The sequence below is a fragment of the Lycium barbarum genome, chromosome 6 (genome assembly GCF_019175385.1).
Source record: "Lycium barbarum isolate Lr01 chromosome 6, ASM1917538v2, whole genome shotgun sequence".
In the NCBI taxonomy this organism is placed as follows: Eukaryota; Viridiplantae; Streptophyta; class Magnoliopsida; order Solanales; family Solanaceae; genus Lycium; species Lycium barbarum.
Window position 1 is genome coordinate 11,015,423 of NC_083342.1, and position 25,621 is coordinate 11,041,043.

The 25,621-nt window shown below is 34.9% G+C and overlaps 3 protein-coding genes across 3 annotated transcripts; 1 reads left to right on the plus strand and 2 right to left on the minus strand.

Moving 5' to 3' along the window:
• Nucleotides 1-989: 989 nt before the first annotated feature.
• Nucleotides 990-12,017, plus strand: LOC132600764 (uncharacterized). The gene is made up of 14 exons (XM_060314136.1): nt 990-1,447; nt 3,409-3,449; nt 4,992-5,084; nt 5,301-5,375; nt 5,819-5,868; nt 6,243-6,332; nt 7,157-7,213; nt 7,653-7,722; nt 8,579-8,680; nt 8,761-8,813; nt 9,426-9,576; nt 9,681-9,765; nt 10,485-10,613; nt 11,587-12,017. Exons 1-14 carry the CDS (start codon nt 1,162-1,164, stop codon nt 11,766-11,768), a joined length of 1,464 nt encoding a protein of 487 aa, XP_060170119.1. The 5' UTR covers nt 990-1,161; the 3' UTR covers nt 11,769-12,017.
• A 1,117-nt stretch (nt 12,018-13,134) lies between these two features.
• LOC132600765 (THO complex subunit 7A-like) lies at nt 13,135-19,061 on the minus strand. The gene is made up of 3 exons (XM_060314137.1): nt 18,886-19,061; nt 16,924-17,534; nt 13,135-13,754 (listed from the first exon to the last, which is right to left on the minus strand). The coding sequence occupies exons 2-3, from the start codon at nt 17,515-17,517 to the stop codon at nt 13,620-13,622; spliced, it is 729 nt and encodes a 242-aa protein (XP_060170120.1). The 5' UTR covers nt 17,518-17,534; nt 18,886-19,061; the 3' UTR covers nt 13,135-13,619.
• A 1,571-nt stretch (nt 19,062-20,632) lies between these two features.
• On the minus strand, nt 20,633-24,708 carry LOC132600766 (elongation factor 1-beta). Its single transcript, XM_060314138.1, has 6 exons — nt 24,514-24,708; nt 24,088-24,207; nt 22,913-22,979; nt 21,756-21,879; nt 21,217-21,330; nt 20,633-21,115 (listed from the first exon to the last, which is right to left on the minus strand). Exons 1-6 carry the CDS (start codon nt 24,597-24,599, stop codon nt 20,952-20,954), a joined length of 675 nt encoding a protein of 224 aa, XP_060170121.1. The 5' UTR covers nt 24,600-24,708; the 3' UTR covers nt 20,633-20,951.
• Between the last annotated feature and the right edge of the window lie 913 nt (nt 24,709-25,621).

Consider the following 25,621-nt stretch of genomic DNA (forward strand, 5'->3'; position numbering starts at 1 on the left):
AAATAATCAAAACTTCCTTTCAAGATTTTTTTTTTTTGGAGTGGGTGGGGTGTGCAAAAAACCAAAAATAAAAACTTTTCAAAACCTTTTTTTTTTAAACAAAATTTTTTTTTGGGGGTGGGTGGGGGAAGTAAGAAACCAAAAAAAAAAAAACTTCTTTTCAAAAAAAAAAATTTTTTTTTTTTTTGGGGGGTGGGGGGAGGTTGCGAAAATGTGCAAAACTTCTTTTTTTTAAAAAAAAAAATTCTTGTGAGGGTGGTGGGTGCAAAAAAACAAAAAGAAAAACTTTTCTAACTTTTTTTAAAAAAATAATTTTTTTAGGGGGCGGGAGGAGGCGGAGTGGGGCCTGTTAAAAAAAATTGGGGTGGGGAGGGGGGGAGGGAGGGTTGGGAGGAGGAGGAGGGGGGTGAAAAAAATAAATAAAGAAAATCAAAACTTTTAAAAAGAAATCATTTTGGAGCGGGGGGTGGGGGGTGCTGGTGAAAAAGCAAATACAAAAAATTAAAACTTTTAAAAAAAAAAAAAATTGGTGTTGGGCGGGGGGAGGAGGTGTGGGAGCAGGGGGTTGGTGATAAAGCAATAAAACTTTAAAAAAAAAATTGGGGTTGGGGGGGGAGTGGTGAGGGGAGGAGAAGGGGGGGGGGGGGGGGCTGGTGGGTTTTTTTGGATTAAATTGGGGTCTTTTTATATTTTGTAAAAGATTAAGAAGTTTTAAAAATTATAATTCGGTCCCATTTAACTTAATCATTTGTTTAAGACAAGTTTGACCTTAGCCGGTCAAACTTGTCACCATTTCTAATTAGCAGACTTATTTATCACCATAAGTTAAATCTTCTCACAAATTGCTTCTCGTCAAAAATACTTTTAAAAAACTCACTTTTTAAAATAAGCTGATTTTAAAAGCTTACCAAACATACTATTTTAAAAGCTTGCCAAAAATTGTACTATTAATTAAGAAAGTAAAGAAGACCCATTTATCCATTTCTATGTAACCCAAAGTTTTCTAAAATTCCATATCAACTTCCTTTCCTTTTCTGTTTTGGTGGTTTGTTTTCACCCAACCAACCCAAAGCCAGAAAGAACTGGCTGAGAATAACAGAAAGAAAGAAAACAAGAAGAAGAAGAAGAAAGATCAAGAAAAGGCAAAATACACCTAAAAATATGGCCTTTTCTTCTTCTTCTTCTATATTACTTCATTTCAAGCTTCCCCTTTTAACTCATACTGAAAAACCATTTCATAAATTCTCTTCAAATTCTTGTTTATTACTCACAAAGATTTCCCACAAATGCTGTTCTCAAAGCTCCAAGTCACCAACGTTTTTCAAGTGTTACTCCCAAAAACAAGAAACTGAAGAAATTGAAAGAGAAGTGGCTATTAAAGAAAAAGTATATGACTTTGAAAGACTGTTTTCTAACCTCAATCAAGCCACTTTCAAGAGAGAACCAGGTAAATATTTAACGCTTTGATGGTTGATTTTCACTGCTTCATCAAGCTTAACTTTAGTCATTGGCGTTTTTTTAGGGAAAATAACACTCTATGTCTATTTGGAAAAAATATTTACCCGAAATAACCCTTTTATACATTATTATACACTTTTATAAAAGGTTGATACATTGTCTACAGTAAGTGTATAATGTTGTATATCGTGTGTATAAACGCTGTGGCAAAAAAATTGTTGGCTATGCGGATGTAAATAAAAAATATGGCTATGTCGATGTAATATTTTATGCTGGATTGCATATTAATGAAATTATCCCTTTTTTATGTTAAATCTTGATACTTTTAACTAAGGTAAAAATAATACTCTCTCCTATTCAAAATAAGTGTCCACTTAGCCTTTTAACACTAAGAAAATACTGAAGAAATTGAAGGAGAAGTGGCTATTAAGGAACAAGTGTATGACTTTGAAAGACTGTTTTCTAACCTCAATCAAGTCACTTTGAAAAGAGAACCAGGTATTTCTGATGTATATTTAGTGTATATCGGGTTGTATATGGGATAATAATGGAATATCAACAACAAGGATAGACACTTCTAGGATTTTCAGTCGAAGAATTGTAGTTAGCAATTCAGGGAATAATCCAAGAGAAAGCTAAAAGAGAAATATAGAGAGATAAGAAATTGATCTTGTATATTCATGAATGATTGATCGAAATGTGGTTACAAGTGCTTATAGATCCCATGTGAATGCTTAAATCCTAATCTACAGAATTACAGCTGTCACTAACTACTCTCACAACTGGACAGCCTGTAACTAACAACTAACAATGGGACTTGTAACTAACTTTCGAATTCTAACTAACTTTCAAATCTCTTAACTAACTATTGGACACTACTATTACTTGCTCGACTGCAGCTGGATTCTTCATCCTCTTGATCTGACTATCACCCTTGCCATCATATCATCATCCTCATATCATTATAACGACATCAGAATCTACATATAATAAGCTGCAACCTTGTAACAATTTCACTGTTTCATCATGCTTTGACTATAATGGTCTGATCAACAGAAGTGAATCCAAGATTTGAACTTTATGGGTTCTGACCTTAAGGATAGTAATTGGGTTCTAAATATAATATTGCTACATATTTAATACTCCCTCATGTTCATATTATATGCTGTTTTTAGCTTGAGCACAAGAACAACAAAAAATAACAACATACCTCTAACTTTGTGGGTTAGAGAGGCTGTTTCTGATAGACCCTCAGCTGTTTTTAGCTTGTGCACGCCTTAAGAAATTTACTCACCCCTAGAAAGTAGGAGTTTTAACTAAATTACCCTTATGAAATCTTGGTGATGTAAAAATCCACTTATCTAAATAACGGTAAATTTGGAAGAAAAATATTAATATCTTCTTGATTATGTAAAAAATTCATTTATTTTGGACTAAATGTAAAAGCTTAAAACGCTTAAACACCATATAATATGCACCGGAGGGAGTAATTCTTTTAACACATATAGGGGATTTAGTCAAAATTTATTGAGTTCTACTGAACTCGTAACTTTAAGTCTACATCCAACCCTGCTGATCAATGGCATTTTCTTAAGTTGAATCTCGAAACTTCTAGCTAAGGTAAAAATAGTACTCTAAGAATGCTAAAATGCATGGATTGTTTAATGCCGGTGAATAATAATGTAGGAAATTTAATGGGGTGAATAACAATACAAGAAGTCTTAAGTAGGATTACCTTATTTAAGGAAAATTTTGTCTTTAAATATTTCAGTACTTTGGTCGAAATAAACTGTGGGTCTAGTTGGATTGGCGTTGGGGCTAATATCAAAGCCAAAAGTTGTGCTTTTTATGCCCGAAATGTAAAAGCAAAGTTCTTTTTTAGGTTCTTGTTGTTTTATGGAGATCTTGGTGTTTTATGTATCTGTTTAACTGCCTTCATCAATTCTTCAGGAAGCCTCAGCAGTGCCATTTTTCTCGTTGCTGGCACAACTGTACGTTTTCTCTCCCTTTCTAAATGTGTTACCGTGCATGTGTATGTAATTTGTGTATATATACAGACATAGTGTCATCTGATGATAATTTACTATATTTATGATATCCACGTGTTTGTAACTATCTGTGGAATCGTGTGGTGTTGCCGTTTTATCATGTCATGTTCTAATTGAAGAAGTTGCCTAGTGAAATTTTCATGATACTTCTGACTTGAAATTGATGGATCTTGGAACTAGTTTCAGGTGTTATTTCATCAACCGTGCATCTTTAGATGATGCAATCTTCTTACACAAAGGACTGACACGTACATAGAAAGGAGTTGCCGAGTTCACATTTAGCCACAATAACGGAGAAACAAAGCTCTTTCTGCTTCTGTTGACCAAATTTACACTTAAAAATAGTCCTTGAATTTTTTTTTTTAACCAAGAAATAGTCCTTGAATGAACCCTCAAAACATTATGCTAAATGCTGATGAGTCAATTTGTTCTGCTCGGAGATAGCTGCTTCTTTGATGTAATCCCTGGTTTTAGAACTTTAAATTTTACAAATCTCTTTGCTTCCCAAGTGCTGGGATATGAAGTAGATCTTCTTCACTATGAAGTTCAATGGTCACATGGGTAATGTCTCTTATTGACTACCTAAAAATTAGAAGCAATCGCATATTCACATGTTATGATTTTTTAGTTTCTATGGCACATCCAAATAAACAAATGAAGACTGGTTGAATATTTTGTGTAACAACTACAAGATGCTTGCTGACCCTGTAACCCATAGATTTGGAATTATTATTATTACTAGGTGTGACCTACATAACCATGACTCCATGAGTAGTTTGTTAAGAAGCTCAAAGGTTTCTTTGTTCTCTTTATTTCACATCAAATGTGCATTCTTGGTTCATGTCCTAGTTTTAAATACTTTTCTGTTGCCTGCTTTCTTATGTGGTCTTAGATTCCAAAAGCGTTTTTGTCTCTTCTCTCATTCCTAAATTTTATGTGGTTGTTACATGTCAAAGCTGGTACTTCTGCACTGTCAACTTTCTGTGGCTTTTGGAAGAACTGGTCTTCTTTTATCTGTCCCGATATTGCTTCTCCTTTCTTAGAACGGGGTCTTTAATCTTCCAATTATGTTACTGAGAAATAGCATCTGATTCATGTTACTCTACCAGAAGCTGTAAGTTGATTAAATTTATTATAGCTTTAAAGCCATGTATTAAGTATGAGGAAGTTAATAAAGCAAACCCGTATGGACACTCATTCTTGTATAATTTCCTGATTAAGGTGAAAGGTTTTGATTGTCTTAAAGGAGTATGAGAAAGTTATGTGAAATGCATGAAGCGGGGAAGTTGGCGATTTCAAAATATGGATATATGAGCTTTTCCTGACTGTACATTTTTTTATATTTTGATTGTTGTAGTTTCCTTCCATGAATATCAACTACTCACAAGCATATTCTGATTTGACTTGGCATCATTTCACCCATTTTACTGTTATTTAACATGAATGAGGGGACTAGCTAAACTAACATCTTTGTATCATGAATAGGTTGGTGCAGGTATTCTTGCTATTCCTGCAGTCACACAAGAATCTGGATTTCTAGCTTCTTCAGTAGTTTGCATTGTATGCTGGATTTATATGGTAAATGATTCAGCATTCTTTCAGCTTGTCAATTTTTCATTTTTCTTTTCTGGTCTCTCAAGAATACGTGGAAAACCAGTTCAAGCATAAAAATCAATTACGTAATTCACAATGTGCCCCTACGGTTTCTTCTGTGTAATAACCTCCACATTAATAGAATGGCATTACTTATATTTTCTGCACTAATAAGATTCTTGGAAATCCAAAATGGTGCAGGTAGTGACTGGACTACTTATTGCGGAAGTCAATGTGAAGACCATGTGCGAGCTTGGTTCAGGCGGTGTGTCATTGGTATGATACCTATTGATCTGAGCATAAATTTTCTCTTTTCTTCCTTCTTTAAGAAAATTGTTACTCAACTCAAGACCACCCATTACTCTGCATAGATAAAAGCTTATTCTGTCAGAATTTAGAAATTTGAACGTCCATATTTCTTTTCTATGTCGGGTATTTTAATGTTAGACTGAGATCCTCCTCTCTCAAACCAGATGTCATCTGTCATTATCCAATGTCAAATATTGGAAGCAAAAATGATCATATTTACATCTAAAATGTTTTAAATAGATGGGCCTTATTTCGCATTAGTTTCTTCGTATCACACTTAGACTTCATTTGAAGCTGTTTCCTCACTTCCTCTAAATGTGAGGTAGCTATGCTAATCCAACACGCTTACTCGGGTTTACAACTTCTAATTCCATTTATTTCTTATCTCAATGGAACATGGGCTATTTCAGGTGTCAATGGTCAGGAGAACCCTGGGAAATACAGGAGTGCAAGTAGCTTGGTAGGTTGATGCAAGAATTGGTTATCCGTACTGCTTGGATTCCAAAACTTTTCCAGTGAACACGAATCTTATTACAATAATGATTTATTGACTGCTTTAAGAGAAAAATGCAAAAGGTTTAGTACTTGGCTTTTGATGGTATCATTGGTGTATGTTAACCTATCATTAATTCAATTACAACAACAACAACCCCCCCCCCCCCCCCCCCCCCCACAAAAAAAAAAAACCAAAGTTTTCTTGGTATGGGAATCAAATCTTATTAGTAAACACACAATAGCCAGCCAACAATACATTTCTGCTTAGTTTCATATCTTACCCTGAAACTTTTGATTTGAATAATTTTCCATCTGATGAAACTGTGTTTCTAATGGCAGCTGGTCCTACATTTTCATCCATTACGCCCTTCTTGTTGCTTATCTGGCTCGTTCTTCAGATATATTGACAAACTTCAGCGGGATTCCATTGTATGTTCAGATCTCCCTTAAGACTTTTGGATAGTACTATCAGTTGTGTTATTTTTATATTTTAGTTGATGATGGTCTTACGATATTCTTTATCATGTAATCATATAAATAAGTTCTTTACTACGAAAAACTAAATAGCTATATTGTGGTAATTCCTGCTCATTTACAAAGCTCAAGAGCTTGACTTTCCAATTTATGCTTCCCGAGAAAAGGTTGATGCCTGATGTTATTGATGGAGGTTCTACCCGCATTGCTTCCTGCCAGTCACGAATATACTTGAGAGCAGACATTTAGGAATATAATTATGCTATGTATCTGTAAATAAAAGGTTTTCTTGGAAATGGTTCAATTACTCTTTATATCCTTTTGGTATGTCTTAACCTAGGATCTACACTTTGCTAACAGATTTATGCGTTTTCTTGGTTTAAATGCTTTAAAAGTGAATTTTCTCTTTGGTGTTTCTTTGACCAACACAATCATGATCTTCACTGTGAAGGAAAATAATAAAATGTTCAGGTTTTATGCAACACTCTTAATTCATCGACTGCAGTGTGATTTTCTTTTTAAAATTGTGAAATTTACTTCCAGATAGGTTCATTTGCAGTATACAACTGATAATCCATTTAAAAAAAACTGATAAGCCGTTAAGAGTTACGATTTCTTCCTAAATAGTCAAAATGATGTCTTTTGGATGTTTTGTTCTTTCTTTATGTGATATTTAAAAGCACCATAAGTTTGGTATTAATTTTGTCATAGCTTCTTGGAGAATATTGTAAATCGTTTCATATGATTTTTAGGTGTTGATGGCAGCATTATGATTGCAGATGGGAAACTGCGACCTTGTTTTCACTGCTTCTTGGAGGGATTTGCTTCTCTGGAAGGTTCACATTGCTTTCTCATTTTTGTTGTCATGCTCCTCTTTTTTTATTATCATGATTGTTAACTCCTTGTTTGCTTTATGGCTCCTTAATTCTTTGTTACATCTAAAGAACTATATTTGTAAAAATATTAAACGAAATATAAACATCTGAAGAAGAACTTGTTATTACCCCTAAAAAAAAAAATCCTTGTTCAAAGACAGGATGCCGTCTGCTTCACTAAATACTCACGTTGTGTGTAAAATTCATTTCATGGATATGCTCTTTTGGTAAAGGAAAACATTGCTTAATACTTGACAAAGCTATATCATGTATACTGCACATTTAATCTTATCATTGTTCTCTTCTACATGGAGGAATAATCCGTTTTCTTTTTGAAGAGTGATACATGATTTCATCTTTAGAAAACTGTGAAATTAACATATTTTCTAATTTTGTTTAGCCAGCGAACTATTGGGGCGGTTAATGGTGTCCTTGTCTTTGGTATCATCGCCTCTTTCACAGCCCTTGTGGTAATTTTGATTCTTGATCAAGTAGAAAAAGCTGTTATTACAATGTTTAGGATAATATTGCTTTTTTGCATGATACTTTTAAGGGTGAAATCCTGATATTCCGCTTTGTAGACCAATGTATTCCATATGCTATATGCTTATTAGATTAGCAGATGATTATCGATTCATTTGAGCTTCTTAATGCTTAGAAATGCTCAGCTTATTTGTTGTTTATATATGCTTTAGACATGATACATGATGTTATACTTCCCATATATCAACTGCAGACTTTTTTTGATAAGTTTCTTGGAAACAACCTTCATATAATTTTTATTTGAGTTATTGTATGAAATAGTAAATGGTTCTTGATGACAGGTTTGCTTAATGGAATTTCCTGAAGCTCTATATAATGTCACATGTAAAAGAAGTAACTTCACGTGGCCCATTAATATGAACATTACATTAATGGATGGTTATTGGCCCCATGAGATGGAAAATGTTTTTGCAATAGCAGGTCGTGAAGCTATGATATTCTTCTTTTTTGATAAGCGTGCCGTGAAGCTATAATGTAACATAAATAACTACACGTGGCTTCATATCTTATGCGTATTACATTAGTAGACGATTTTTGGTCCATTTGAGCTTCTTAATGCTATAGACATGATCACATTTATTTGTTGTATATAGATGCTGTACAGATAATAAAGGATTTAACACAATCTCATACATCATGCCAAGACCTGAAAAAACAAGTGTCGTTTCAAATTTAACAAATTTTAATATTCGATGACTAACTTGTGCCATATTAATCAATATCCCAGAAAGCACTGGAAATGGCTGATAGAGAAATATTAATATCCCGTCTTTTATGCTTAAGGTTGTCGCCAGTGGAGACTTGCACTGGGAGGCTCTTCTGAAAGCTAATTTTGAAGCTGCTCCTCAAAGTATACCCATAATTGCACTTTCTTTTGTTTATCAGGTAACACGTTTTTTCAATCAACTGATATAGGCACCCTGGGACTGGGCGTCTAAGTTAATTTAATTGCTTTTTGTTCTCAGAATGTTGTACCTGTTCTCTGTACAAATCTTGAAGGGGACCTCTCAAAAGTAAGGTGATATATCAGTATTTTGCTTCATTACTGCAGCATATAGCATATACTTGCCGTACCTTATGAACACATAATTCTGAATCTATATTTCTTGTTCATTTAATAACATAGTTTTCACTCTTTATCTTTTCTTCACTTAATATGATGCTTTTGATTGGACGCCTAAACTAAGGAAATAATTTGACTTAAATTTAAATCTTTATTGCTATAAGAAGCCATCCACAACACTTTTCTGAAAATTTGATCAGCATCCTTTGTAGAGGCTGTTCACACGTCACTCAGTCCAAACTTTGCTTTATATAACTTCCTAGCAATATTTCAGGTATTATTATGTACTCCCTCCGTCTCAATTTATGTGACACTCTTTCCTTTTTAGTCAGTCCCAAAAAGAATGATACCTTTCTATATTAGTAACAGTTTAACTTTAAACTTCCTATTTTACCCTTAATGAGATGATTTATAGCCACACAAATATCTGTAGCTTGTATTAGACCACAAGTTTCAAAAGCCTTTCTGTCATTGTTAAACTCCTCAAACACCTTCACATAAATTGGAACAGAGGGAGTAGTTGACTATTGCTACGTTCTAAATAAATTAATTGTTATGGTACTGTAGGAGCGCTATAGTTTTTGGGACAGCAATTCCTCTTGCTCTGTTCCTTGTTTGGGATGGTGTCATTTTGGGAACAATCACAACTCTTGGGACTGAAGCAGACAAGATTGCAGATCCACTACAACTATTGCGGTCTTCTAATGGGATCGTCGGGGTTGGTACTTACTTCAATGATCTAATATATTTCTTTATTGGAATTAAGTAAAATAAGCAGGTACTGCAATTTTTTCTCCTCCTATCTAAACATTGTGTTTGCAGCCAATAGTTGATATCTTTTCACTTCTGGCAATTGCTACTTCTTATATCGGATTTGTATTGGGCCTTGCGGACTTTCTTGCTGACTGTGAGTGACTTAGCTCTGTAATTATCTAATATATGTCCTTCTATTCAATTTGTTTGTCTTAGTTTGACTCGGCACGAAGTTTAAGAAAATAAAGGAGACTTTTGAATCTTGTAGTCTTAAACTAAAGATGTGTGTAATGTACCAAAATGCCCTTTAAATCTTGTGGTCTTAAATATGTTATGTAGGATGTTGGGTGTAAAGAGTTACTGAATATAGAAAGTGGCAGTCTTTTTTAAACAGATTAAAAAGGAAAGTAAGTCAAACGAATTGAAATGATGGGAGTCTTTTTAAACAGATTAAAAAGGAAAGTAAGTCAAACAAATTGAAATGATGGGAGTACTATTTTCAGGACTTTTCTTGTTAGCGAAACTTGGGTTGCAATTAGTATAGTTGCGATAGTTGTGAATGATTGTCTTGCATAAAATCTTCTTTATTTGGTTCACTATTTATGGGGCAGCTTCTTTTACCGAGTTTGTTTCCCTTTTAGCTTCTCTTTGTGAAGTCGATGAACAAAATAATGTCTTAAGAATTATTTACCTTTGTTACCGTTCCATAAACGGTTTTTGAGCTAAATCCACTAGCAACGTCATTACCTTGTAGATTTCACTATATTTTATAATAATCTCTATAAGCTGGTTTGATCACTGTAATAAGTCTGAATTTTAGATATTTTATGAGGTCTAACTTATGCTTTACTTTTGTCATTGAACTGCTGGCAGTGCTGAAACTCCCGTCAGGTCCTAACAGGCCTCTGCCGTACCTACTTACTTTGGTTCCTCCGCTGATACTTTCACAACTAGATCCAGAGATATTCTTCAAAGCGTTGGATTTTGCTGGAACCTATGGAGGTATGGAGACTTACCTACAGTATAACTTTCTTTTAATGTAATCGGGCAGTCGGAGAATAATATATACAACAGAGGGATAAAGGTGTACAAAGTGTCATGAAGTCTACGTTGCTTGGACCTTCCAAAACGTTGCCGTAATATAGCATGAAGTACATCAAAGCAAAGAAAATTAAATAAATAGAATTTACTTCCCTATCTCGAGAACAAAATACGAATGTTAGCATGCTGTTACATTGGAGTAACGAAGGGATACAGGGAATGAATTTCAGTAGTTTGGTTGTATATTGTGCACCCCTTGAGGATGGAGTTCTAGAATTGGTCAATCACCAATGGCTCCTTGATGTGTAAAACTGGAAGAGTGCTAGATACAAAAAGAGAAATTTCTTTGAAAGAACCTGATCCTTTTGGAAATCATATTCTTACTTTTGGAACTAGAAAAACGCGAAGCATCTAGTGGAGAAAATCTTCCTTATTCGAGTTATTACTCACCGAGAAGTGGAGCCTTGGCGCAATAGTAAAGGTTGCCTCTGTGTGACTAGGTGGTCACCGGTTCAAACCGTGGAAACAACCTTTTGCAGAAGTGCAAGGTAAGGCTGTGCGCACATCTGGTCTTTCCCGGACCCCACGTAGCGGGAGCTTAGTGCACTAGCCTTTTTTTTTCTTTAGCTATTGCTCACCCAAGAAAGGGGGGCCTTGGAGCAGCCGGAAAGTTGCTTTTGTGTGACCTATGGGTCACCGGTTCGAGCCGCATGATCAGTTACTGATGCTTGTGTTAGGGTAGGTTGCTTGCATCGCCCCTTTGGACTGCGCTAATACGATATGCTTCGAGCATCAGGCTGCCCTTTTTATTGCTCACTCGGAAAATTTAACTTCACTTTGGAACACACTTTAAATGTGGTCTCAGCTGTATATCAATCTCCATCTATACGTTTATTCTAACAATTTATTTATTCGTGTGCTTGCGTCTTTGTAGTTTTGGTGCTTTTTGGACTTCTTCCAGCTGCAATGTCCTGGTCAGACAGATATTCAGAATCTACTCAAACTCCAAACTTACCTCCACTGGTTTCTGGGGGAAAGATCACTCTTTCACTTGTTTTTGGAGGTGCAGCATTTGTCATTCTTTCAGAAATAGTAGAGAACTTTGCTCATCCATAATTAGTTGACAATGGAAGTTGATTATTCATGTTGTATCCGCTAGTCTCCGTCTCGGGTTACCAGCATCCCATCATGTTTCTACAAGTGCTAAGCTAATTTGCAACATATTACTACTGCGTTTTGTAGATGCGAGTGAAATTGTTGTGTATATGATCATGTAGATAGAAACAACATTGCAATAACACTCTCTCATAGTTTTGTATTTGGAGTTATTATGGTGAAATTCTGAAAGAAAGTACCAATTGTCAATTTATGTATCAATTCTCATTTGAGTGAGTCTGAATGAAAAATGACCATCATGAAATGTTTTAATTTTCGACTGAGTAGCTTAGAATTTTTTTTAGCATTAATTTCAGCTACTGACACTTACGCCAGGATAGACTACTTGTAGACAATACCCCTTCCCTTTCCTGAATCTCGCATGAATGTAGGATGCTTTGTGTATATACTTGTTAAATGTTGTCCAGAACATTAAAATAGTTAAATCACATATTCAACAAAATAGCAGGTGACACTTTCACTAAGCTTTATTAGTCCTATTTTTTTAACATAGAGCAAAAACTACCACTATTCATTGTATTAAATAAATAGAACACAATTTCCATTTGTTATGTGCTTCCCAAGTCCCAAACAGTATATTGTCGAAGTTTACAAGTATTTACTATACTCATTTAACTTTTTCATTAGATACGTACATCTAGTATTCTTCGCGCTGGCCGCACAGGTGGCTGTAAACTAATTTTTTTGTTTAATTTATCGTATTTCTCATTACTACGATCTACAAAATCGCATGTTCGATCATATGACATGTAATCAGCGGGACAGTCAGAAATTTCACTAAAATTGTTCAAAGACAAAAGCTCAAGACTTCATTGACCACGACTTTTGCCCCTGGAGGGAGAGGGCTTTACAGTGTATTGTGATGCTTCATGGCTCGGACTTGGATGTGTTCTGATGCAAAATGGCAAGGTGATAGCTTATGTTTCGAGGCAATTGAAGGTGCACGAGAAGAACTACCCAACTCATAATTTTTCGATGAGAGGTATTCAACTGTAATATAAGTAACTCTCTTGAAAACATGTTTTTAAGACAAACTTTAAGCCTACAGTAAAACCAATATTAAAGGCCACTGGAGTTCATTTCAGAAGCAATCAAGATGAACTCTCAAATCTCGACCACTGGAGTTCATTTCAGAAGCTTCCATGCATGGCATAACCAAAGAGAGTTTAAAGGCCAAAGCATTAGCAGCCCCTCAAAACTTGCCCTAGACACCTGAACTAATCCTTGTCCCTAGCTCCTCTAAATAGTACTGTATCATGATGAAACCCCTACATAGAAAGTGTACAAAAAAAAAAGTAAAGAATCCTACACAACAATATGACCAAATCCATTTCACTTAATGTTTATACATACATCCCAGGATTGAGCTCCAATAGCCAGAAGTCAACCCATGGACCCTGAAAAATCGCAAAAGGAATTACGCTTTCTTGACAATCCAAAGATAATCTGGTAGCATAGTAGAAGAGACTGTTAATGAAGCAAATGTTTCTCCAGTAACATCAGATTTGCACCTAAATAGTAATTGCATTACTAGCTTAGCATTTCATATGAATTCTGAGATGCAAATCCTATTCATGTTGCAGTAAGACGTTTGCCTGGTAAAACCTAGCAACCTAGCAGCACTCCAAGACCTAATACCAGTAAACAACAAGACCCTCAATCGCCATCTCGCTTTCAAATAGGACCGACTTATTTATCACTATAGTTAAACAAAATTCCGCCATAAGTGAACAGCCAGTATGAAACATGTATGTAAGAGTCTAGCATAGAAGAGCGCTAAGGCTTCACTTGCTAATCCACAGCCATTGCTTCAGGACCCACAGTAGCATCCCCCACTCCACTCTTGTTAGGATCATCGACCGCATTCCTCATCTCTTCGATCAAACTCCTCTGCTCTTCCTCTATTGTGTGCTGCAACTCATCAACCTGAAAGATCAAAAGATATGTGCATGTTTCACCAATTAAGGTTTTCTCTAATGCAGATGAAGTAAAAGTTCTATGTAACCTAAACAGAGTATTTCCAAACATGGGAAATCTCATATTCAACTCTGAGCAGTGGCGTCAAAGACAAAAACTGTGATAAAAACCTAACATCTGCTAACGCTTTAAGCGTAAATAAAATTCACAAAATTGCGTAGAAAACCGCAATTATAAACAATAAGAATATATGCAATACAAGAAAAAATAACTATAAAACAAAATCCAATTAGATAAATAAAAGAATTTAAAATGAAGAGATTTGTTGAGGACATCACATGATTTATATTGATTAGGTTTTGATTCAATTTGATTTATTGCTCTAACTATGCCTAGATTTGTGATGTGAAAGTTGAAACGTGTGAAATTACTACAAATACTATCAGAGCTAGGTTAGTGAAAAAATGCTCAATATAAACAAATTTGTCAGGGAAGAAACAATGACTGTCAAAATCCCCTCTACACCAATAGCCATATCGAAGCTGCACTAAATTGTGCAAAGAGTCGTGGCTCCAACAAACCTTATCTTAGTATCCTATTGACAAATTCCTCACAGTCGGTCGTCATGCGTCGACCTAGCTCGCCAGAGTTTGATTCATGAACCGGCGGATGATACAATTACGGTATCTCCATTCGCCTAAGTTCATATCAGACGACTTGCCTGGACAACAACTCAACCCAATTATAACCTATCCTTTCTAACTCTGTGCCACTAATACTAGCAATGTATGCTAGTCTGGTTGTTTATGTCAATGATATTGTCATAACCCGCAATGACCAAGGAATTTGTTAAACCACTTTGAGACCAAAACCTTGCGAAATTAAAGAAAAGAAAATTATGCTTGAACATGCGGGAGGAAACTAGCATCTTAGATTGTAAACATTTTGACACTCCTATAGATTCAAATGTCAAGCTCGTTCTACATAGGCTTCACAATCATGGTGAATCATCTTCCTCGCTGAAACAGCAAAAATGATATTAGATGTTAACAATCTTTTTTGTTGAACAATTATATGTGAGTATGAGAGCTTTTACTTCAACTTACAATCCACCGATGCATAGTGTCTAAGGAGCCAATCCATACCAATTATAACATCATAGTCCTAAAAAGGCATTTCAATCAAGTCTTAGACTTAGTATCATGAAGGGTTAATCTCGATAAATCCGCTTACATCCACCTGATGACTCAACAGACGAGCAAACATATTTTCACACTCTATGTTTGGTTGTCACTTACATTTCCCAATAATATGATATATGTGAAACACCGAAACTCGACTTTGGTACACCACTTGAATTTACCAATAACCACATTCGAGCCACCTTGATCACCCCTTTGTGTCATGGCATAGACCCGAGTTGTAGCTCTTGATCCACTGATCTGACTAGCACCAGAGGAACCTGCTGCTTGTGCATATCTACGTCTTGTACCACTATTTTCTTGAGAAGGAGTTGTTATAGGTTTTCAATTGAGCTTTTAGTATGCGACAAGGATTACGATTAGAACAATCCTTCACTTCATAAGCAAACCTCCCACAGTTAAAACAAGCACCAGAAGTACCAGAAAGATTATATCCATATTGTGCACAAGTGGGTGTATCAGTCTTACCTTTTTTTTTGTTAATTGAGAACCATTGAATGCTCGTCTAGCACTTGATTCTAATGACTCTATTAATGCTAGTTTGCAAGTCAAGCCGGTTACGGTTGAGCAAGTTCGAGAAGGACAAAAGATAGATGAGTAACTCGTGAAGTGGGTTAAAGGAAGTTCAAAATGGGGAATATCAAATTTTACATCGAAGTATGGCACCCTTTTGTACAAAAACTAGTTGTGTTCCTAAAAATGACGACTTAAGGAAAGAGATCTTGAGTGATGCGCCTAGTTCACCTATTCAATGCATCATGGAAATACTAAAATGTACCAAACCACCAAATAACACTATTGACGGAATAGTATTAGAAAGACATTGCGGAGTTTATTTCAAAATGCTTGGTTAGTGAACAAATAAAGCCGAGCATCATGTCCCAGTTGGTTTATTACAACCCCTGTCGATACCTGAGTGAAAATGGGAAGAAATAACTATGGACTTCATTGTTGAACTTACATGCACTCAAAAGAATCACGATGCAATTTGGATGATGGTAGATAAGCCAACCAAAAGTTTGCACGTCTTGCCCATTCAAATGTTCACTTCACTGATGAGCTGAATTATGCATTAATGAGATCATAAGACTAGCTGGAGTCCTTGTTTCTATTCTATCTGATTGAGACCTGTGACTTAAGTCATAGATTTTGGGGTAGCTTCCAGGAATCTTTGAGTACCAGGTCGAACTTTAGTATTACTTTTCAACTATAAATAGATGGCCAATCCAAGAGGGTAATACAAATCTCGGATCATATGCTCCGAGCATGTGAATAGAGTTTTAGGGTAGTTGGGACAAGCATTTATGACCTGTTTGGCCAAGCTATGAGAGCCAAAAGTGCTTAATTTAGATAGTTCAGGTATTTGGCCAAGTTTTTAGGAAAAAGACGAGCTTTTGAGTAGCAGCAGAAACAGTTTGTCAGAAGAGGAAAACAGTATCCCCAGAAGCACTTTTGGAACTTTGGTCAAGCAAAAATTGTTGCGTTAATATTGGTAAAAGTATCATGGGTCAACTTCTCTATGGAAAAAGATATTTTTTTCTAAAAATATCTATAGAAGTCATATTTTTGTATGCAATTACACATATGCAATTTTATAGGATGGTATATGCAATTACACATGCAATTTTATAGGATGGTGTATGTATAGTCGGTTCGATTTCGTTTTGTTTAATACCAAACCAAACCAAACCAAATATTTTCGATTTTTTCAAATTTCAGACCAAGTACAAATACATCTCGGCTTTTATGTCGGTTTAATTCAATTTTTCTTGAACATCCTGCACCGCCCACGCAAATGATATTCTATAACATGTTCACCTGTTAGTTTGTTACTACCAAGACATGTCAGTCATTTCAGATGCATATAGCACACATGGAAACTTTATATCACCAACAGCAATCAATGCATTCCGAGCTAAACTTCCCGAGGAAACCAAAAGCATTAATGAAAGGTAAGTTTGCAGCAAGATACATACCACATGCAATAAAAGGGCAAACTGCTTTTTACGAAGGTCCAATGTCCTTGAACTAGCAGTATTCTCGGCTTCCAACATAGCTATCTCTTTCTCAAGCTCTGTTATAACTTTCTGAGTTTCTGATCTTGGAGGCTGCATAGCAATCAACTTCCTGATAGCCTCACCCTCTTCTTTATGCTTCCTTTCAACTTTGCTTTCTTCGAGTTGCCTCTTGAGATCTTCTATATCAGCCTGAGCCTGTATAATTTGCTTGTTGATATCACCTTTCAGGTCATTAAAATTCTCCTTTTCTCTAACATTTGCCTCTATGACTGCTTTGCTCTTTAGGAGCGGAATCTCAAAAGTATTTAGCTCTTGCAAGAATGTTTTGGCAAGTCTTTCGCAATCACTGTAGTTATCAGCTTCCTTCTCTATCTCCAAAGCAAATGTAGTAAACTTCTTCTGAAGTTTCTTCAGTGGCGGTTCACCTCTAGTGGTGGTTGTCCGAGTCAGAAGTCTATGCTTAATAATCATATCGTCTTCAAGTGGTCCAAATGCATAATGTGATGCCGTTGTCTCTCCCTTTCCAGCAAATTTTCTACCTTTTATCGACATTTATCTCGATTTTTATCCTGAAATAAGCATCTCTTACCAATTAGCATTTCATAGAACATAAAGAATCATGGGCAGAGACTTAGCTTCCCTAGTCACTTTTGAAAGAGGTTAAATGACCAGAGAGTAGTATTCTCTTTCTAGTGTAATCAAGATACTAAGGAAATACAACTAATTATATTTTAGAAGTTTGACATTCTTCTATAAGTAATACTTCTTCTGTCACAATTTTTGTTACACACTTATTCCTTTTAGTCTATCAAAGAGATTAACATATTTCTATATTTAAGAACAATTTTCATTATATCCTAAAAGAGAATATTTATAGTCACACAATCAGACGACAAGTTTCAAAAGTATGTATTTTTTTCTTAAACTCCGTGCTTTCACTGGGTATGTTGTTGTTGTTGTTGAAACTTCGTGCTTAGTCAAATAAGGACACAAGGGACGGCAGGAGTAATATTTTATACAACTCTCATTCAAGGAATTCAATTTTGAGCAATTATATGACTTCTCCTGATCACACTAACTTAACAAATTTTTATTATATTTTCTTATATCCAAGTCAAAGTTACATTATGACTGCGTCTTTTAAATCGTGTCACATAAAATGAGACAAAAGGAGTAAAAGTGAATTTCCTCCTTTAATCATTTCCCTTCATCTCGACTAGAAGAACCAAGAAGGACGTGGAGCTTAGGGACGAAGGTAGACTATAACATATGGGTTCGGTACAACCCAATAGCTTTATCCCAACAACAACATATATAATCCCACAAGTGGGCTCTAGGGAGGGTAGAGTGTAAGCAAACCTTACACCTACCTTGTGGGGGCAGGAACAAGGGCGGATCTAGGGCCGAGGGTGTTTCCCCGAACCCCCTCGGCAAAAAATTACACTATATATATAAGGTAATTTTTTATTTTTTATGTACATATATGGATTTTGAACACGCTGAATACAAGATTAGAGGTTAGCTCAGTGGTTTAGGGGGTTCAAAATTTAACTTGAGGTTCCAAGTTCAAATCCTTAGCACTACATTTTTATTTTTCGAACCCCTAAGTGAAAATCCTGAATCCGCCACTGGGCAGGAAGGGTGTTTTCGATAGACTCTCGGCTCAAGGAAGCAGTAATAACAAGCAGAATACCTTTAGCCGAAAGCATGTATATATTATATGGTAAGAAATTCACAACAAGTTAAATTCAGAACCTAGTTACTAACACTAGAGGTGTTGTCGTAGAGCTCATAAAGTTTAAATCGTGAATCGAAGATAACATTAAAATGATGTTAGCTAACTATTCAAAAGATATCAATATATAGAAACTAAAAGAAAAAGAAAAAAAAAAGGAATTGTGCACATATTATTTAACTAACCAAAGAGAAAATGGATGGCAAGCGGAACAAGTGTCGCCGTCAAATGTAGAGCTCTGACAATTTAGGGTTGTATTGCGTTGCGTTGTCCCCGAGAATCTTCAACAAATTGTATTCCTCCGTCGCCGTGTTTAAGAAATGATGTCCCAAGTTTAAAATATACTAAACGAAGATTTTTTTGAACTATGCGTGTTCATAAATATCTGGTAAATAAATTGCTGCTAAATAAGAAAATATGGTGCGTTATTTAGTGATTAATAATTATTTGGCTAAGTTTTTAAAATTAGCTTATTTTTTAAAAGTGTTTTTAAAGAAAAAATATAAAAAAATACTTTAGGCAAAAAGTTATTTATATTTGGTTAATTAATTTAAAAAGTATTTTTAAGCAACAACTAGTAATTGGTCAAAAACTAATGTTATTAGCTTTTGAAAAAATGTTTTTGCTACTCCTCATAAACACTTATTTTCTCCCAAAAACTTAGTCAAATACCTCACTTTTTTAAAATAAGCACTTCTTGAAAAAAAAAAAAAATTGGTAAAAAAATAATTTTTGGTAAAAAATAAGCTTGGTCGAACAGGCTATAACTCTGATTTTTACTACTTAATCTTTTAGTCTATTTAGAAATAATACCCCTAATATTTTTTATATTTTAAAATAATTAAATTCCAAATGTTTCATTTTATTTTTAATATTACAATTTATGGTCACAGGAAAATACTTTTTTATTTTATACAGTACCATAAATTTACAAAGAAAATCTTAAACTTCGTAGCACCCAAGGGTGTGGCCCAGTGAGCGACATGAGGTCTCAGGCCTATGAGGTGAGCAGCATCTTTCACTTAGACAACTCAAGTAAGTCTTGTACTAATTGAGCACTCAAGACTACATCGAATTTGTCTCAATTTGACAGTATAAGGTATGTTATTGGCAATCGTAATTTGTGATAAGACAACCCTTTCAAAACTTATAATGATTCGCCAAAATCGTGAAGATCAAAAGGCCAATTTTTGGCCGCAAATCTATTTTTGAAAACTCTTCTAAACGAGGTTAACTTCAGAATCGAGCAACAGCAAAGAGACAGAATTCAAAGCTCATGCACTTCAAATTTTGGATACGCCTCTAACAACTACCAACTAGGCAGGCCTTCATGGTACAGGATTTGGTTTTGACACAACTGGCAAAATGGTCTGTGACAGCTACTATAATATGGTATTCAAAGTGGCTGTTAAGCTAAAAACCATGGAATTTCCTGCAAGATCATGCGTTGTCATGATACTCCTTCCATTCCATAATAAATGACTTTTTAGACTTTTCATTTTATTTCAAAATAAGAGGTGCTTTAAAATTTCAAGAAATTAATTTTCTTCTTCCAAAATGACCCTTATTTACACAATCAAGAATCATTAAGCTTTCTTTTTCTAGACATTTAATTAGAGATAAGTTAGTAAAAACACTTTTAATTTTCTAAGAGTGAACTTTCCTGAGAAGTGTGCACACTTATATGTACAACTCACATAGGCAAGAACCATTCATTCGTTTTTATAAGCATTGCATTTAGGCAGAGATTGCGCACCACTCCCGAAATACCTGCTACCTCCAGCCAATACAAATACAAGGTAGCCTTGTCCACCAAGGCTTGAGGATTCATGTGCTGACAACTTACTGCTTCTTAACATTGCTATTGTTATCTAGAAGTTAACAATTCATTCATCTTCATATACTGTATATAATATGTTATTTCTCCACAGGTGGAACTAATGTTATTTCAATATATGATTAAGTTCACACCCCTCCAAATTCTGCAGTACAGCACATAATCAGGAAAAACAAATATAGAGCTCCAAACAGTACTCAGACAAATAAGCCTAAAAGAAAAGGTATAATGGATTAACTTGAATCTCAGCACCGTATGCTTTGACAGTTAAATACCCATTCTCACGACTAAACGCACTTGAACGGAAGATGGAGAATAAAAATACTAATAGTAAAGTATCACAACTCAAAAACTAGCAAAATTACAGCCTGACAAGGCTCAAGACGGATAAGAAAATTCCCTGATGTGTTGACCTTAAATTTTGTTGAAGGCAACAATATCACAGCTCTGCACGTATTCGTTGATGGGCTCTTCTGTTAGACGCTCCTCAATGAGAGTATCCACTGAGACAAGGTCATCAATGATGGTAAGCATGATCTGCAATTTCTTAATACCATAGCCAACTGGAACCAATTTGGCTGTCAAAGAGACACAACAACAGCTTGTCAGTATCAAACTCAGATATATAACGGATATAAAGCACTGTTAAAGAGAGATGAATGGAAATAATAAGTCATACATGCTCCCCAGAAAAGCCCTTCCATCTCAACACCGCGAACAGCCTCCTCAAGTTTCTTCATGTCGGTTTCATCATCCCAGGGCTTAACATCCATAAGAACGGATGACTTTCCGCCTACAAGAATAAGAGTGCAGAATGAAGCAGATTAACGACCCAATTGTCCATACAGACTTTCACTTTTATGCAAAAAAAAAACATTTGGTTATACGTTGGACTTTCTGAAAAAAAATTGAAAATGTGGTTTTGGCCAGTTCTCCAAGTAAATATTTTTTCCACTAACAAAATTTCAACTTTTTTTCATGTTAATGTCCAAATACAACTCGATTTCCAAATCTTTTTTCTACTGTACTTTTTCCCAAATATCACATTTTTATGTCCAAATGCCTACTAAAGATTTTATTAGAGCAAAGGAACATAATTTCCTTCACCAATCTAGTTTTCATTCCAGTCAACTTCCTACTTTCAATTTTCATTATGGAAACTTTGGTAAGGAGGTGACTTTCACATATCAAAGTAGAGAAGGAAATGTCAAAGCTTACTCTCTTTCTTCTTGGTAGTTGCTTTAGTGGCCTCTCTTGCTTCTGCTGCCTTCTTTTCCTCCTCTGTCTCTTCTCCAAAGAGATCAATGTCGTCGTCGTCATCATCATCATCAGCAGCAGCAGGCTGCAAACATTCAAGGTATCAAACTACAGTTGGTCATAGAGAAAATAAACATAATCCAAAATTTCCTACTAAATGACCAGTACAACAGTGCTAAGTGATCAAGTATATAACTTGAGTAAGGGTGACAGGTCAAAAGCTCTTGGAACATGACTCCTCCACACCAAAACATTACTTATATGGTTTGTATGAATTATGGGATTATTAAAATATGCAGACCAAGTAAGAGAAGGTTATTAAAGACGAAGAACCCAAAACAAAATACATCCAGTAATATCCATTAGAAGAACAAATGTGCGGTATGTAGGATTATACAAGGTAGTTTTCAGAAAAATACAGTCAATTTAGTTTGAAATATATGTTATTTTCATTGATGAACTGCATTGAAATTTACAAACCCTTCAAGGTAATTCTGACTAGTGTTTTTTCCTTTTGGTAAATGACACTGGGTATTAGGAACTCAAGGCGCAGCCTCAACCTTTATCCTCTTCTTTTTTGATTTCTTTCCAATTTAACACATCTAAAAGTTTTAGTCCCCAAAAAAAAAAAAAGGAAAGGAAAAAGTGATTTAAGTTAAGATACTTGGTATTGTAGAAAGCCAATTGATTAACAGGACAAAATCACTGTCAATTGACGGAGCTTTACTTGTCACAATGCTAGTGGGATCTGATCACATAGGCAACATTCACAACAAGTTTTTTTTTATAAAGTAATAAATTGTATCGACAGTTTGAAAGAAAACAACCATATACACATTCAGAAAACACATTTTAATAACACAAACTGAATTCACCTCAAATATAACAAAATCCCTAGAGAGTAATAGAAGCATATTTTGTATCTTGACATCTAATTATTATCATGAAACCAATATCTCCAATACAAAATAGTGACAACAAAAATCCTTAGGATAAAAGTAACTGCAAAAATCTTATCAGATCAACAACCCATTAAAGATCTCATCTACAGGGTATAAGCAAAAAAAAAAAGTGGCCAACGCTTTGAAATTACAAACTTCAACATGAAAATTAATTACCTTAGCTGGAGCAGCTTCAGCGGGAGCAGCGCCACCAACTTTCACACCCACAGCTTTCCCAGGAAAACTAAGATCCAAAATTCATCATTAGTCACAAAGACAACAAAAATGCCCCACTAAAGATTCTAACTTTCATAGCAAAAACAACTGGAAAATCAAAGAATAGTATAAACAGTAGAATAAAAAAGAATAATCAGAGAAAAGCTATAGCTGTCAATTCTCACACCCAAAGTATTCCCAGGAAAACTAAGCTCCAAGATTCATCATTAGTCACATAAACACATAAAACCCCACTAAAGATTCTAACTTTCAAAGGAAAAAATAGAAGTTGAAAACCAAAGAACAATACAACCAGTATCATTAAAAAGAATAATCAACTGCCAACTCTCACACCAACAAGCTTCCCCAGGAAATCGGAGCTCCAGGATTCATCATTAATCACAAAAACAACAAAAACCCACTAAAGATTCTACTTTCAAAGCAAAAACACTTAGAACAATCAAAGAACAATATAACCAGTAGCTTTAAAAAGAATAATCAAGGCTGCCAACTCCCACAAACAAGAGCTTCCCCGGGAAAATTGAGCTCCAAGATTCATCATTAATCACAATAACAACAAAAACCACACCATAGATTCCAACTTTCAAAGCCAAAACAATTAGAAAAATCAAAGAACAACATAACCAGCAGCATTAAAAAGCATAAGCATCTGCCAACTCTCACACCCATAGCAACAATACCCAGTGAAATTCCACAAAATGAGGGTCTGGGGAGGATAGAGTGTAAGCAGACCTTAGCCCTAGGGAGGCTGTTTCCGGTAGACCCTCGGCACAAGGACAAGCAAATCAAAGCAGTACAAAAAGTTCATGGCGAGATACGATAAAAGCATAATAAAGCAGTCTGGAAAAAAAAAGGAGCAGTAACTACCACAAATTAATACGAGAATCGAAGTACAAGAAGCAAAAGATAGTAGCAGAAATCGAAGGACAAAAAACTACAAGAGTAATACTACGACTACTAGTATGAACAGATCTGTAGGACTACGCAACTCTCGCACCCACAGCATTACAGATACAACAAAACCCCCCACTAAAGGTTCCAACTTTCACATCAAAAACAATTTTAAAAAAACTCAAATAACAATACAAAAAGTATCACTAAAAACAAAATATTACCTTGAGGCAAGTTTTGCAGAAACAGCTTGGTACCATTTACTAGCATTGGGGTAAAGATCTGAACTAGGTTGTTCCAAAACTGCCCCATATACCTTAATATCATCCTTAGTTAACTGATCTCTGCAGATAACACATAAAAAAAAAATAAACAAAAGATCCAAGAAAATAACAAAATTGTATGAATCTTGAAAAAAATTAACCAGAAATATAAGTTTTTCCAGAAAAATTGTCATTAACAGGCTTTCCCAGGAAAATTAAGTTCCAATTTTCATAATTAATCATAAAAACAAAAAAAAAAACCCCCACTAAAGAACTACGTAAAAAACATCATCCTTAGTTAACTTATCTCTGCAAATAACACATCAAAAAAAATTAAAAAAAATCAAGAAAATAACAAAATTATGTGAATCTTGAAAAAAAAATTACCCTGAAATATAAGTTTTTCCAGAAAGATGTTCATTAACTGATTTGAGACCAGCTTCAGTATGGAGATTTGAGAAGGTTACAGCCATTGCTGAAAGGGTACAAAGGGAATTTTGAGATTTGAAAAGTGAAAGAGAGATGTGAGGCTGTAACCTTTTTTTTGGTTGGCGGAAGAGAAGGGAGTTAAGTGAAAATAAAATAGTGGAATTTATATATGGGGTTCTTTCAAGAAACCCTAGAGGTATATGCTTTTTTGAAATCCACTAAAACTAAAATTGTTTAGAAGGGGAAAAAAAACTGGGGTGGCGGGTTTTCCTCTATAACTATTTAGTTTTCTTTTTCTTCTTCTTCATTTTTTTTTTTTTTTTTTTTTTTTTTTTTTTTTGTGTTTTTCACTCCTTATTTAGCATCCGTATTAGAGTCCGACTATATCTGCACTCGCGCCTCCATACAAAGAATTTTTCGTACTAAGGGTTTGAGCCTGAAACAGATTTTAAGGAAGGAGCAGCCTCGCTAAATCTTTTGGTGGTTCATAGATCTGGTTTCAAATATTTGAAGATTAGTTGAAATAATTACTATTTATTAATTAAAATTGACTCATTATTTTAACTTCAAGCTTAAAACATAGAACGTGAAATTCGAAAAAGGTTTTAGTAATTTAAGGGAAATTTAAGGACTTACATCTAACATTAATTTTGTCCATTGATTTAGTTCTAAATGTTTATAGATTAATTTAAATAATTATTTATTAATTAAATTGGGTTATTATTTCAACTTCAAACTTAAAATTTAGAACATGCAATTTGAGAAAGGTTTTAGTAATTTTTGAAATTTTACTCAAATGTTCAAATGCTTTTTCATGTCCAAAAGCAATTTCAATTTTCAAAAATTTATTTTCAGTTTAGGTTTAAATGTTACATTTTTCAAATAGAACCACTGTTGGAAAAAAAAAAAAACGTGCACCTAGTGGGATGGCGATGGCAACCCATCACCAGACCTAAGAAAGAGGGAGGGTTACGAATTCAAAAAGCTAAAGTGAAAAATAAAACTACCCTAACTAGCCCTACCTAGAGACTTCTCAAGAAACCTGACTCCGTTTGGACGTCTACCC